The 13,747-nt window shown below is 50.4% G+C and overlaps 1 protein-coding gene across 3 annotated transcripts in view; it reads right to left on the reverse strand.

Annotated features, from left to right (window-relative positions):
- Positions 1–2,161: 2,161 nt before the first annotated feature.
- The window catches only part of CPNE2 (copine 2), a 43,550-nt gene continuing 31,964 nt past the window's right edge, over positions 2,162–13,747 (reverse strand). For all 3 annotated transcript variants that reach the window (XM_053987262.1, XM_053987260.1, XM_053987261.1), the window contains exons 11-16: positions 12,901–13,034; positions 12,179–12,233; positions 7,872–7,923; positions 6,832–6,965; positions 3,631–3,867; positions 2,162–2,743 (exon numbers count right to left, since the gene is read on the reverse strand). In XM_053987262.1, coding sequence (XP_053843237.1) covers positions 2,636–2,743; positions 3,631–3,867; positions 6,832–6,965; positions 7,872–7,923; positions 12,179–12,233; positions 12,901–13,034 — 720 coding nt within the window. In that variant the 3' untranslated portion in view covers positions 2,162–2,635. The remainder of the gene's footprint in view (positions 2,744–3,630; positions 3,868–6,831; positions 6,966–7,871; positions 7,924–12,178; positions 12,234–12,900; positions 13,035–13,747) is intronic.

Consider the following 13,747-nt stretch of genomic DNA (forward strand, 5'->3'; position numbering starts at 1 on the left):
GTGGATTCATGCCTTAGTGCTGAATTTTCCAAAGGAAATGGGGAGAGTTATGCTCACAATGAAGCTATCCTTAGCCAAATACCCTTTCTGTTTGCACAACCCTGTTCCACTCCTTACAAGCACACTGCAATTCCTCCCCTGTTCTGGGCTGCCTGGCACCTCCTGTGTTTGCTCCAGAGTTGCTCCTGCCTCTTCTCTAGCAACTGTAATTATGGCACTTTCAGGTGGAAAATAAGTAGACCTCGTGCAGCCTCCCTAATGCTTTGCTTTTGGTGACTTTCATCTTACTGAGCTATGGAATGAAATGGAAGTGGTACACAAAAAAAAAGCATGTTTTTTTATTAAAGTTGTGTGGGCAAGAGCCTCAAGGAGTTGGTATGAGAGCTGCTGGTGTTCTTCCCTGGCATTAAACTAGAGCAATTATCTGACTGTAGTCAGAGCAGCCTTGCCCAGCTGTCAGCATGCTGGGGCCATTTTCCTGAGTGGTATCTTGCACAGCTGCTGTCAAAATGCCTGATTTCAACAGAAATTTATCCTGGGAGTTTCCAGCCAATTGTGGCAAATGCAGTGGTGGGCTGCAGGTGAGGTGGTGTGTATATTAGGGTGGGTATATTAGGGTGTGTATATGGGGCTGTGCAAGGCCAGGAGGAGACAATCCAGGAAAAGTAGATGTGAGGGCCCTCTGCCTTTCTCCTGTTCCTAGAAGAATGGAATAGGACACTTGGGGAATGCCTTTGAGTCAGCTCTGCTGTTCTCAGGGCCTGGCTCATGTAAACAAACTGCAGAGCTGTCCCAGCTCCTCACTCCATCTGTTGGTCCCATTTACCTTTGTACATCAGAAGCCATCTGACATTAAAATGCTCCAGTGCCCTGGGAGATGTGCTGGGAAGTGGAGAGTGCATGGGATGGAGGATAAATCAGACCTGAAAAGGGCAGCTGTGGCAGTAACCTTGCCCTGGGCTGCCAAAGCTGGAGATGAGCTGGCTGTGGCTGGCTCCAGCAACTCTCATTCACTGGTGGATTTAGATATATTTTTTTGTTATTTTTAAGAAAAAACCATGACTGCATAGTGTGTGCTTCATCCCCTCCCCAGGGAGAGCTCAATAAACCACTCGTTGTCTGTGCTAGTTGTTAAAGTTTCAGCGAGGTGTTAAAAAAACCCGACAAACCCCCACAAACCCTCTACTAGCAGAAGAGTTTATGAGCTCCTGCAGCTGCGTGTGAGGTTCTCTTATGGAAATAAATAAAAAATGTTTCCAAAGCTGCAGACTTCGATCTGGAAGCTGAGCTGGATACAGCATTATTTTTAAACAAGCCACCCTTCAAAGACTGCTTCTCCCTTTGGAAAAGACTGGTGTTGGTTGTTTATTTTCCCTTCCAGGAGGTTTTGTGAGGCAAAGGTTTCTCGGAGCAGTCCCACCTCTCCCAAGGGGTGGGGTCTCACCCAGCGCTGTGCTGGGAGCCAGCTCACTGTGGGACTGCCCGGGGCCCTCTGCGTGCCGGTGGCAGCAGTGACAGCCACAAGGTTGCTGGCAGAGAGCACAACCAGTAGCACACGCCTGTGCAGAAAGGGCTGCAGGCTTTATATAGGGACAGCAACCTCCCACCTCAAAAGCTTCCATTACTGGGGAGGAGACTCGAGTCAAGTCTACTTGAGTTTGGAGTAGGGCTGGTGATCCCTGCCAGATAGTCAACAGCATACTCAGCTTCAAAAGACCTTAATCTAGTTAGGAGCAGCATAAAGCAGCAATTAGCACATTGCTGATGAGCAGCTCAAAGGAGAGCAAGATTTCATTACCCAGCCTGTCTTCTCCCAGGCAGCAGAGACCTTTTGTTACTCAGACTTGGAAAATTTTCTAGAGTTGGAGCAGCAGTGAACCGTGAAACTCCCTTTGATGGTTTGTGGTGGGGTCACCGGGGTTTTCCCAAGCACACAGACTCAGCTCAGGCAGGCTTTAAGGGCATGCTGCCTTCCCCAGGATATCCACCTTCACTAAATCTCCCTCTGGGATGCTGCCATTGACAATGTGGGGCTGATCCTGGGCACAGTCAGCAGAACAACTGAGAGACCAGGACAGGCCCTGTCAGGGTGACTCCAAACATGCAGCACTGCTGACAGTGTAAGCCACTCCCAGACCTTCCCATCTAGAGACTCTTGTTTTAAATGTCCAAGTTTCTTTATTAACCTGAGTATAACAAATATAACAAGTACACAGTATAAAAATGAACACAGAACCTGACAGGTGTACAGGTACAACACAAATACGTGAACTATACAACGACCAGTTCATTGAATGATAATATATTAAGCATTTCATTGCTTGGAAAAAGCAAGTTTTGATCATAAAAATTGTATTCTGTACCACTGAAATTATACAAAGTACATTCAATACTGAAAAGTGACTCAACAGAGCAGGACCAAGGCATGGCCTGGCTGCTTAGTGTTACCTTGGGCCAAGACTGTACAAAATGAATCCAGACACTTTGCTGGGATGCGTCTTAAGAACTTAGCAATTAAATTAAGAAGTACAAAGTGTTTCAGGGAGGGTATTCTTCTCTTAAAAGCATGTGGAACGTGCTTTTGGCAGGACCAACAGGCTTCGGCAGCATGCAGAGGGTGCAGCCTGGCACAGCTCTACGCGGGCTCCGAGTTGATGGGTGGCAGGTTTTGGTGCTTGAAGTACTGCACGACTTGCTGGGGCAGCTCTGCCAGCACAGCTTTGGCCAGGGTCTCCTTGGGGACCTGTGAGCCAACGGGAACCAACACCAGAGTTAGGACAGCCACAGGGGACCGACTGAACAAACATGGCTGGGCTGGCCCCAGCTCCAGATCTGGGCATTTCACTCAATACCCGCTAGAGTCTATTGATAGTGAGCATTTTATATACACCAGGGATTATTTAGTCTATACTACCCTTCCCTGCAGGAGAGAATTCACTGGTAAACATCCTGGGTAGGTCAGAAAAAACAGATGTGGGCAGCAGGAGGTGAAATAGAAAGACACTGATTAATTGCAAAGAAGGGTAAGATAAGCACAAGCTCCATCCTTGGCAATCAATCCCATGCCAGCAACAGCCCCTGTCCCAGAGCTGTCTGCTGGATGACTGCAATGGACTCATCCCACAGAGGGGACGTGCAGGGTCAGTGCCACCATTGCCCCTTCCTACAGGGGATCAGGGGGCATGGGGCTCCTTCTCAGGACAATTCAGCATGAAGTCCTTTGTGTGGCACATCAGGGCTGCTGGATGAGGCCTGAGTGGGAGTCACCAAAACCAGCACAGGGCTGTGGCAAGGGACATGAGCCCAGTGCTGTCACACCCTGCTGCACGAATCCAGATCCTGCTCTGAGTCACTGGTTTTTGCTCCCAACCTGTCTGACAATGACAAGGGATGGAGAAACATGGCACGCTCAGGTGGAACCCACTACAGAGCTGCAGAGCACAGTCACCCCTCCCTGCCCCTGCCTGCAGTGCTGATTTATGTGATCCATGCCAGGGCACCCCTGAGAGAAAGACGGGCAGGTACCTCTTGCCTCTGCCTCTACCGTGGTTGTTCTACTTCCAGGGTGATTTCCAGGTTTGACAGCCCTGTGATCTCCCCTGCGATCACCTCCCCGCTGCCCTCACTCACGTTGCGGAAATTGCGGAAGGGCACGAACTGGACGATGTCGCGCACGGCCTCCTCGCCGGTGTAGGAGTGCAGCACGCGGCTGTCGCCGTCCAGGAACTCCATGGCAGCAAAGTCAGCGTTGCCCACGCCCACGATGATGATGGACATGGGCAGCTTGGACGCCTGCACCACGGCGTGTCTCGTCTCGTCCATGTCGCTGATCACCCCGTCCGTGATGATGAGGAGGATGAAGTATTGCTGTGGAGGGGAGGGCACGAGGTCAGACCCAGTGGGGTGCCAGTACACCCTCACACTGCAGCCAGGGCTCGCACTGCGGGCTCTGGGTGGCCAGGGTGCTTCATTGTCGAGGAATGGCAGGTCCCCTGGGGATCTGGGGGTGAGCTTCACCATTTCCCAGGTCAGCTGGCATCATGCCCTTTAGCAGAATCCAGAAATTCACGTGTTCCTATTCCCCCTGGTTTTTGAAAGATCTTAAACAACAAACCAGCTCTCACTCCAAAATATTTTCCTGAATTACTGATTTACTGTACTTAATGATGCAAAAAACCCAACTTTTAAGCTGCACAGGATCTCTGTCAAGGCCAGGAGGAATTCAGGGCTGGGACATGAGCCCAGCTGGGAAATGCAATCTCCTTCTGCCTGCACACAGTGGGGTGTTTTTTGGGGTGCTCCCATCAACATCTGCCTGCTCTGATGGGGATCATCTCCTGTATTGCACTGCCAGGCTGTGGGGCCATCCCGTGCTCAGGGCTTGTCCATCTGCACAAAGCCATGGCTATGGGATGCAGAGGATATCAGCAAGCGGGGGGATGACAGAGCAGCAGCATTGGAAACTGCTCCCCTTCCTTGGGAAAGGGCTGGTCCTGCAGAGCTGGGGAAGGATGGACAAAGAGATGGACAGATGGTCCTGCTGGACACAGCTCAGCAAACCTGGAGCATGTGGACCCCCCAAAATCCCATCTCCTCGGTCTCCAGGGAAAGTAATGACTCAATTTTGGCACATTACAGAGCTTGTGTGTGCTGGAGAAATGATGAAAACAAGCACTTAAGAGCATTAAAGCCCTTTGTTCCTCTCCTCATTCTTTCCATTTCCTCTGAAAACCGCTAGTGCAGCATCCTGGAAAAGCAAAGGAAGGAGTGCTGCCCCAAGCCTGTTTTTCTGGTCTTCCTCCAGCCCATATCCCCTGAAACCTTCCCTAAGCTTCATCTGCTCTTGATGATCTGCAGTGCTAAACTCCAAGTACTAACAAGGCTGGGTAGAGCTTAAACACAACCTGAGGACACGGGTGAGGAGATTTTCCCAAGCCAGACCCTTCCCCACTCCAGCCCCTTTTGATGCATTAACCCTGCCTGCACAGCACAGTCCAGGGTTCAGTTTTTATCTAAATATGAACTTTTGAGAGCAAAATATGGTGAAATATAAATACAGAGCAGGACTGCAACATCTGAGTCTGGAGGACAGGACTAAACTTCAGGAGAGGACCTGCACTGGTCGTAACTGGAAGCAGCACTTGGATCTTGCCCCATCTGGGAACCAGTAAGGGAGGAAGAGTATAAAACCTTGAGGGGAGCAGCTGATAATCACTTTCAACTGATTCTCCCTGTCCCTGCCTGGCCTCTCTACTGGAAACATGGAAAGGGTTATTTCCCTTTGTTCCCTTTTTTTTTCTGTGAAATCCGTAACAGGATCTGAGAAAAATGCTGGAAAGTATGCAGGAAAAGGGGTGGGGAGGCAGAGCTTGTCAAATGTTTATCACAACATATTTCAGCAGTCAAAAGAAGTAAGAGCTGATGCTGGGGATCAGCCTCAAAGCCCAGGGGCTGTGTAGGGGTGATGAAGCTGGGGCCAGGAGGCACATCAGTGGGAGATTCCCCAAGGAGCAGTGATACTTTTGGTGGTATCAGTAAATGACAGCAGGACAAGTGTGCTGGTGGTACCTCAGGGCTCCAGCTGCAGAACTCAGCCAGGGTGGCACCTCTGCCAAGCCACAGTCAGAGCTGCTGGCGCACAGGGACCAGGCTGGGGGGTCCATCACACACCAACCAGCAGCACCTGCCTCCTTTCTCCTCTTTTTCTTGTTAAAATGGCTGATCTCCACATCCACGTGGGCTCCTGGGATGATTCCCAACCCATTTGTTAATGATATCAGCAGGACTTGGAGGGATTAGGCAGCACTGAACACCATGAGGTAAGAAAAAGGGTGGTTTGGATGCAGGGACCCTGCTGGAAAGGTGAGTTTTAATTCCCCAAAGCTTATTAATCCTTCCCCAAGAGCCAAACGGTGCAACATCCCTCTGTCCCTCCCCCAGCCCCAGGATGTTTTAGTCTCCCATCCCTTAAGAGCTGAGGGCTGTGTTTGTGATCTGTGTTGCTATGGAAAAACTATGAGGCTTTTTGGTTTTATTTGAAATGCTGGGAGCAAGCGAGAGCGGGAGGAAGAGGAGGGCAGGTTCAGGCAGCCACTGAGGTGTCAGCACCAGGGGTGGCTTTGATGCACGAGCTGAAGATGGGATGGAAGAGGAGAAGACCCCGGGGGAGTGAGATCCCTCATCAATAACGCTTTGTGCTGCCAAAAAAACACCCAAGCCAAGCCAGGCTTGCCTCTGACGGCACTATTAGTGCCCATTATTTAAAATCTCCCTTGATTAAACTATTAGTGCCAGAAGAGGGGTGCAATTTGCATACGATTAGCGCCTCTGCTCAGTGCTGAGCCCGTGGGCTCTCCTTCCCCCACTGACAGTGACACAGAAAATGAAAAAAAGAGGAGCAACCTGGATCTGTGCTGAATTAAACCAAATTCAGTATTTCCTTATGCCTGGAGCTGGGAAGAGCAACAGCACTCACAGCAAGGCTGGAAAAGGTCCTCGTGGGGAACAGGTTTTAAGTGTGAATCAGGGACGCTTTTACCCCAGCATCTCCTGCCATGCAACTGCTGATGCCCAAGCTGAGCTGTTTTGGCCAGCAAAAGCCAGGGGCCAGATCTGCCATCCTCCATGGGCAGCCTGCTGCCACAGGGACCCAAGGGAGCTCTATCCTGCAGACTTCAGATGCTCTTCACACCCCTAAAAGGACACCTTGGTCACCACTGGCAAGGCTGGACCCAGAGACAAGGGGAAGACGTGAAACCCAGCTCAGGCTTTGTGTTCCCCTGCCCAAAGCCATCAGGATTGCCATCAGAGCATGGAATCCTATGGACTTACTGATGCAGTTTCCTGTTGGGTGGCTTGAGCTGCAAAACGGGCCACGTGGTTGATGATGGGGGAGAAGTTGGTGGGTCCGTAGAAGCGGATGTGGGGCAGGCAGGCAGAGTATGCTTGGACAATGCCCTCCACACCTTCAGGGAAAGCAGAGAAACAGGCATTACAGAGTGCCACAACTCAGGACCACAGCAAGCCCAATTAGGAATCATTAGCTCATGCTGTCATGGAGCTGAAGTCAGATCTATTCCCTCCACTTCCTGCCCGACTCATCCCAAATTTCTGAATATCCAAGCTTTGCTCTTCAGTCACTTTGCAGTGGGTCCTCAGACCTCCTGTGGTAGAGAAGCCCTCGTTGTGCCCACAGTCAATGAAGGCATTCCTTGGGATTGTGAAAAAATCTCAGAATCTGCCAAGGAGAAGGAGCAAAAAGAAAAGCAACTCCTGCTCTCCAAACACAACCAAAAAAGAGAAAGAGGGTCCATGGTAGCCCTTACCACTTAGGATCTGAGCAGTCCTTCAGCCATCACTGTGAGCAGCTATCAGCTGCTAAATGGAGCGTTACGTCTCAATTCCCCATCTGCTGAACAGGCCTTGTGTTTCTTGCAGCCTTGCTGGGAGAGCAGACGGCTGGTAGGACACACCAGACAGCAGAGCGAAGGCGGATTTTACACAGTCTGAATCCAGTTGCATCTTACCCTGGCCCTTCCTACACACCCCCAAATTTTCTGTGCTTCCCTCTGAGTGTGCCTTTAGCACGTGCTCTGCTTCACCGTTCATGTCTGTCTCTGAACATGCCTTGAAAAATGCCCATGATCACAGAATCATGGAATGATTCAGGTTGGAAGGAACCTGAGAGATCATCTAGTGCCAACCATGCTGACAGGGGTGGTGATGCCACCCACTAGATCAGGTTGCTCAGGGACTCATCCAACCTGGCCTTGAACACATCCAGGGATGAAAGTGTTACTGAAGAAATGCAGAGGAAGGACAGAAGGCACTGAAGGCATCTAAGGAGTCCTAAAGGCCTGGCAGATGCTTACCTGAACAGAATGGATTCCTGGGATTGAAGTTAATGGCAAATTCATGGGATACCTGTGGAGAAGAAAACACCCAAATTAATTTGGAGGGCCAGTGCAGGGCTCACTAACAGTTTAGTTGATGCTGCAGGGCTGGTTTAAGTGTGACGCTCCCCTGGAGCAGAACCAGGTGGTGACAGAGTTATGGTCCACATAACTGCTGGATCAGTGACACTTCCCAGCCCTCTGCTACCCAAACAGCAAAAACAAACGTGGTCAGGGCTGAGCAGCACTTGAGGATGAACCAGTTCTCCAGTGCCCCCATTAAGTGGGGGCATGCAGCCTCCTGAAATTATCACATCATACATTCTTCCACAGTCATCAAAGCAGGTCTCTCCACGTGGCTTCCTGCTGGCTGCCCAGAGGGGAAGCAGGCAGAAGGGATACTCTCAGCCAGCTGTGCCATCTTACCAGTCACTAGGAGAAATTACTTCATCCTGTTGCAGGTTTTAAAGAGAGAAAACTCAAACTCATCACAGGGAGTGCCAGTCCTGGCAGCATCTCCATTCCCCATCTCTCTGCACGAGGATGATGCAGCAGGAGGGAAGAAGACACAGAGTGAGCTGTGCTGAAGACCTGGTCTGGCATGTCAGGTACAATGGCAAACCAGCAGTTGGTTAACTCCATCATCTGGGTCAGCCTGGGGGTGAAAGGCAGCGTGGGAGAGGTGATGTGAAAGCTTGGGTGTGATGGACAGCAAGTCCCAGCACAATCTGAGCTGGTCTTCATTGCCTATGAACCCCTCCTTCCACCACAGCACATCCAAGACCCTTTAGCTTTTCCACCACCTCCTTTCAAGCTTTCAGAGGGAGATGGTCTTGCAAAAAGGTCTTGTGACAAGAGCAGACAGCCCCCACACCTTGATCCCTGGCTGATGCACGGGACAGCAGTTGCTTTGAACCTGTCTCTGCCAGCAAAGAAAGCCCAGCAGCCCAGCTGCAAGAGCGGGCTCCTGACTTCCAGTATGAACCTTTCCAGTGCTGGTGTGGCTCAACATCCTGCTTGTGAACAGCCACCAGATGTGTGGGGTTAGACATTCCTCACTCTGCTCCCAGCAATTTAGGCACACCAAGAAGCAAACAGACTCTCAGGAGCATCAAGGAGTGCAACTGCCTCTTCCAGCACCTCTGAAAGTTGAAGGGGTGATTTGGGCCTTCAGGCCACCAGCTGAAGGATTCTGAAACAAAAAGCTCCCACCCTGTTTGTGCCAGTGTTACAAAACAAGGATATTGTCTCCCTCTCGGAAGGGTGGAGGATTGCTGAGCTTTTCAGCAAGGGAATTGCTTTGGGACACACATATTCCCAATGCTGGCAAAAACGAGTGTCCTCCAAAGCCGTCTGAAGCCAGAGTCCTCCCGAGGCTGCAAACGCAACACGCGTCTGATTCAGACTTTCCAGTTCTGCTGGGCATTGTGTCGAAAGCAGCAAAACTGTTTTTACAAGTGGCTGTGGGGTGAGAAATAGCAACCAAACAAAAGTAAAGTCAACCAAATGTTGTCCCCATGCTGCAAAGCTGATGGGCTGCCTGACTGGTGACTGGCTGCTCAGGTCTCTCCAGGCTTGCAGAGCACCACCAGGAACACTCACAGCCACCAGGGTAGAGACAAGCTGAATATATGACTGTGTTTTGTATACACCCCTTCTCACAGAAGCCTTGATTTTGGGCAGTATATCCAAATTCAGTTGACTTGCAGTTGTAATGGGCTTGCTTTTTCTTTTTTTTTTAGAGGATGTTCAAAATTCTGTCACGAGTATTTATAGACAAGGCAGGCAGAAATATTTCCATGTTTTGCTCTGCAAAAGAGGGGTTTATCTTTCTTTTAAGAAGCAATGAAATGGTTTCAAGCTGTGTTCCTCACTGTCTACAGAGCAGAACCCCTACGTGGCAGAAGTGTTGCAAAACCTCCTTTGGAGTTTTTATGAATTTTACATATACATAAAAATATATATCTATATATACATATCTCCTAAAAAATAAACAGGAGAGCTTCAAAATAACAAAAAACTTAAAAGAAAGGATGTCATTCCCCATTCACCTTGTACTTTGAAAACAGTTTCTGTGGAGTCCAGCTAAATGTACATGGAGCACCTACAGGTATCCCATTCCCCAGTAACTCACAGAGAGAAACTTCTGAACCACCCCAAAGGGTAAGAACAACCTCACAGAGGGTTCTCTGCCACCCCTAGAAGGAATTCCACTGCTGTCATGACTCAGTCTGCCTCTCTCTCTATATATATATGTATATATATATATCTGGCAAAAGGATGGAAGGCCTTGGAGGTTGCACATCAGTCAAGCCACCAGCTTCCCTTGGCTGATCCCATCTCCCAAATCCAGGTGACCAGTGTGGCTCCAACATTTAGAATCCCCCTCTCCGCTGCTGCTTTGCCTTTGCTCATCCCCCAGAAACCACAACCCATCTGCTCTCCTCTCCTGTTCCCTACTAGGAAACCACTCGAGGCTCTCTACAGAGCTGTTACACGGCAAGATGTTCTTTGACATTTCCAACGCGACTTTTGTGTGCGAAACATCCTGCTCCACCGGGCGCCTGAGAAGCGTTGGGGGAGCCATGGCAACAGGAGCACAAAGCACCATTTATACCTCTTGTATCTCTTGGCAATCTTTACTTGGGTCTCTGGGTCTCTGCTTTCTGTCCATGGTCACACAGGGCGCAGGATTTCATGAAGAGCTGCTGCTTTGGCTTTGAAATTACCCAATGAGCCTTGACAGCCAAAAAAATCTTTAATGAGTGAATGGAGCCAGTGATGCTTAGAGAGAACTGAGATGAAGCCCCAAGCTGGAGTGGTGCAGGGATGGCCCCACTGATAACAGGAGCCAACAGGTCACGGGTGGCCCAAGCACCTGGGGAGGAAGAAGCTGCTCCCCACTGGCGTTTATTTGGGCTTAGAAATCATTCTGGGGAAAAACAAGGTGTTTTTCCTGGTAGCTTTTACAGAGCATCTCCCGGCCCACAGGAGGCTGCAGGAGGCATGTGCAGAGCCCCCAGCCCTCATCCTCAACACAGTACTTGCCAGAAGGGCTTGCCAGAAGGGCTGTTTCCAACCCAGCAATGCCCTTCCTGTGGGCACTGACTCACACACATGGGCAGCAGAACAAGATGCTCTCCATGACAATCCTGAGCTGCTGTACCTTTTCCATGCCTACTGCATTTGCCATTCCCATTTTTCACCCCACGTAATAAATCCCTGGCAGCAGCTGGCTCTTAGACCTTGGAAGCTGCTTACCTAGATTTTTCCAACAAAAGTGATAAAGTGACAGACCAGAGACATTTGCAGGCCAAGGAGGATGAATCAGCTCCAAAGTACACATGGAGGGATCTCCTTCTGTGGCTGGCAAACAGCAAGAGCTCCCACTTGAGTCATATGAATTCTGGCTGCTGGGAGGGCAGAGAAAAGCACAAAGCCGGAGCGGGCAGGACATCCCCAGCCATGAGGGTTGGCAGTGATGAGCTTCCCAGCCCAGTTCCCAGCTGCTCATGACTTACGTGCCCCGCTGTGCTCAGCCCAGAGCACAGCTCCCCTCCCACAGAACACAAAGGGCTCGCTGAGATCCAACCCCAGCCTGAAGCTGGGAACGCCTCAAAACCAGTGAGCAGAAAGAAAATGCACATGAAGGGCGTGAGCAAAGAGCGGCCAGAAGACCCAGCCAGTAATTAATGATGGTGGTGTCCCAGCACATTGTCTCAGCCGTGAGAAGATGCTCCCCATCTGCCAGCCAGGCTGCAGGAACAGCCCCATTCCCTGCCCTCCAGAAGAGCAGGATGTGCAGCTCAGCCCTTGTAGGACCAGTGTCTAATCCTAACCAAAGACCAAGGTGGATTTTTGGGAAAGCTCCTCTGCTTCAGTCCTTGCAGGCTCTGCCTGTGCAACATCAAATCAAGGCTCCCTAGCTCCCAGCCCCCTTCCAGACTTAGCTGCCGTCTGACACATTCATCCAGAGGCCTTTTCCCTTCCCCAGAATTGTTCCTGCCTTCTGCCAGGAAAATGAATCAATGCCTGGCTCTGCCTATTAATGCCAGGGAGCTGCTGCTTTCATGCCAGTGCAGAATGAAGGAATGGGCTGCTTATGCCCCATCCCTGCCTTGTTGCCCACCCACACTGACACATCTCACCGGCTGAGATTCCACATCTGCCCATTCCTCCTCTCCCCAGCAGCTTTTTCCTGACCAAGCCCTGGCAGTTCTGCTCCTGCCTAGGCAGGATGTCAGGACAAACCCATCTCAAACACTCAGGTGGCCACAGCACTTCACCTTCCAGTCTGGCGGGAGCTGGGCGCCGAATCCCAGAGCAGGAAACATCTTGTCCCTAAAGAGAAGGAGGAAAACATATGAGTGTACTGACACACACAAAGCAGGCTTGCACAGCTTCTCCCAAAACATACAGTGCTTTTAAATGGGAGATAAACATTCTCAAGAGAGAACAGATATTCCCCCTTGAATTTGATCTTTAGAGAAAAAAGGGTCCAGCTTTGCTGTTTCCCATAGAGACCAGGAGCATCCTCTTGCCCAAACACACGCGTCTCTTGCAGGCATGTAACCCTGGAGATTTTAAAAAGTGAGCAATCCATTTTGGTTACAAAAGCCATCACAGTGAGAGCAACAGACTTCTGTTTTGTTTTCTCTATCAATGTCTGAGGATTTTTTTTAATGTTTTCTCCACTCCTCAGGATGTCTGAGGAATGAGGCAATCTGGGGTCACAGCTCTGACAGTAAACAACAGCAAGCTGAGGGCACCTGCCCCCAGCAGAGGATGTTCCACTTCTGCTAAGGCTCCTTCCCCTCCACAGCAGCAATGGGGGGAGAGGAGAAAGCCTGTCCCAACCCTCTCCTCCTGCATCCTGATGTTTATGGTAAATAACATTCTTAAGGTATTACTTAGCCCTGGGTCAAGGCAGATGCATCCCAGAAGCCTCTTGGGAAGCCAGGGAAGAATCTGCAAAACCGGGGTGGTGGCAGAAGGGCACGGTGCTTACGAGTCATAGTCCTGGATGATCTGGCCAACAGCCCAGATGGCTGACAAGTACTCGTTTGTCCCCAAGGGGTTGATGTAGTGCAAAGAGGAGGGTTCTTGGGGGTTCCCATTGGAAGCTGTGAAGTCAATCCCAACCTGGAGGACAAGAGAGATGCATAAACCCATCCTCTGTTAGCAAATGCCACCAGAGACCTGGCCACCAAGCCTCCATTGCTATGAGGCCCACCCACAGTTCCCTCAAACCCCAAACCTCAAACTTTGGAAAAGGTTTAACAAAATAAATTTCTTCACCTTCCCTGCAAAAAGCTGATTAAATACTACATTAGGCAAAGTCATTCACTCTTACCCCTCCAGTTTTCATCAATGAGCATCACATAAGGTGTCCCCAAGCAGCCCCAACTCCTGGAGCAAGCCACCACCACCTCCAGCTGAGGACTCTCGCTGCCCATCTCCCAGGTGCACAGGAACTGAGTAGCCCCAGGGACACCAAGGCAGCTGGGGCCACCTGGGTATCTGAATCTCAAGGTCTTTGACCAAAGAATCACAACCCTGAGCAGACCTTTCCCTGCAGGCAGGAAGACCTGCTCTTCACCAGGCTTCCCCAGGGACCAATATATGCTGAGCTCTCAGGGGACTCTGTCAGGAAGGCACTAAATTAGGCTTTCTATTTAAAGGCATTTGTAGAAATGCCTATCTCAGACCCAGATAAATCTGGCCAGAAGAGGCAAGATGCTGAGCCACCCAATTTGATGCGACTGGGAAGGAATAGTTGGGACGAGGCAAACAGGCAGCGTGACTGCACTCGACTCGTTTGCTTAGCAAAGAGGCAAAACCCAAAATAACTCCAC

This window comes from Vidua macroura, chromosome 11 (genome assembly GCF_024509145.1).
Source record: "Vidua macroura isolate BioBank_ID:100142 chromosome 11, ASM2450914v1, whole genome shotgun sequence".
Taxonomy (NCBI): Eukaryota; Metazoa; Chordata; class Aves; order Passeriformes; family Viduidae; genus Vidua; species Vidua macroura.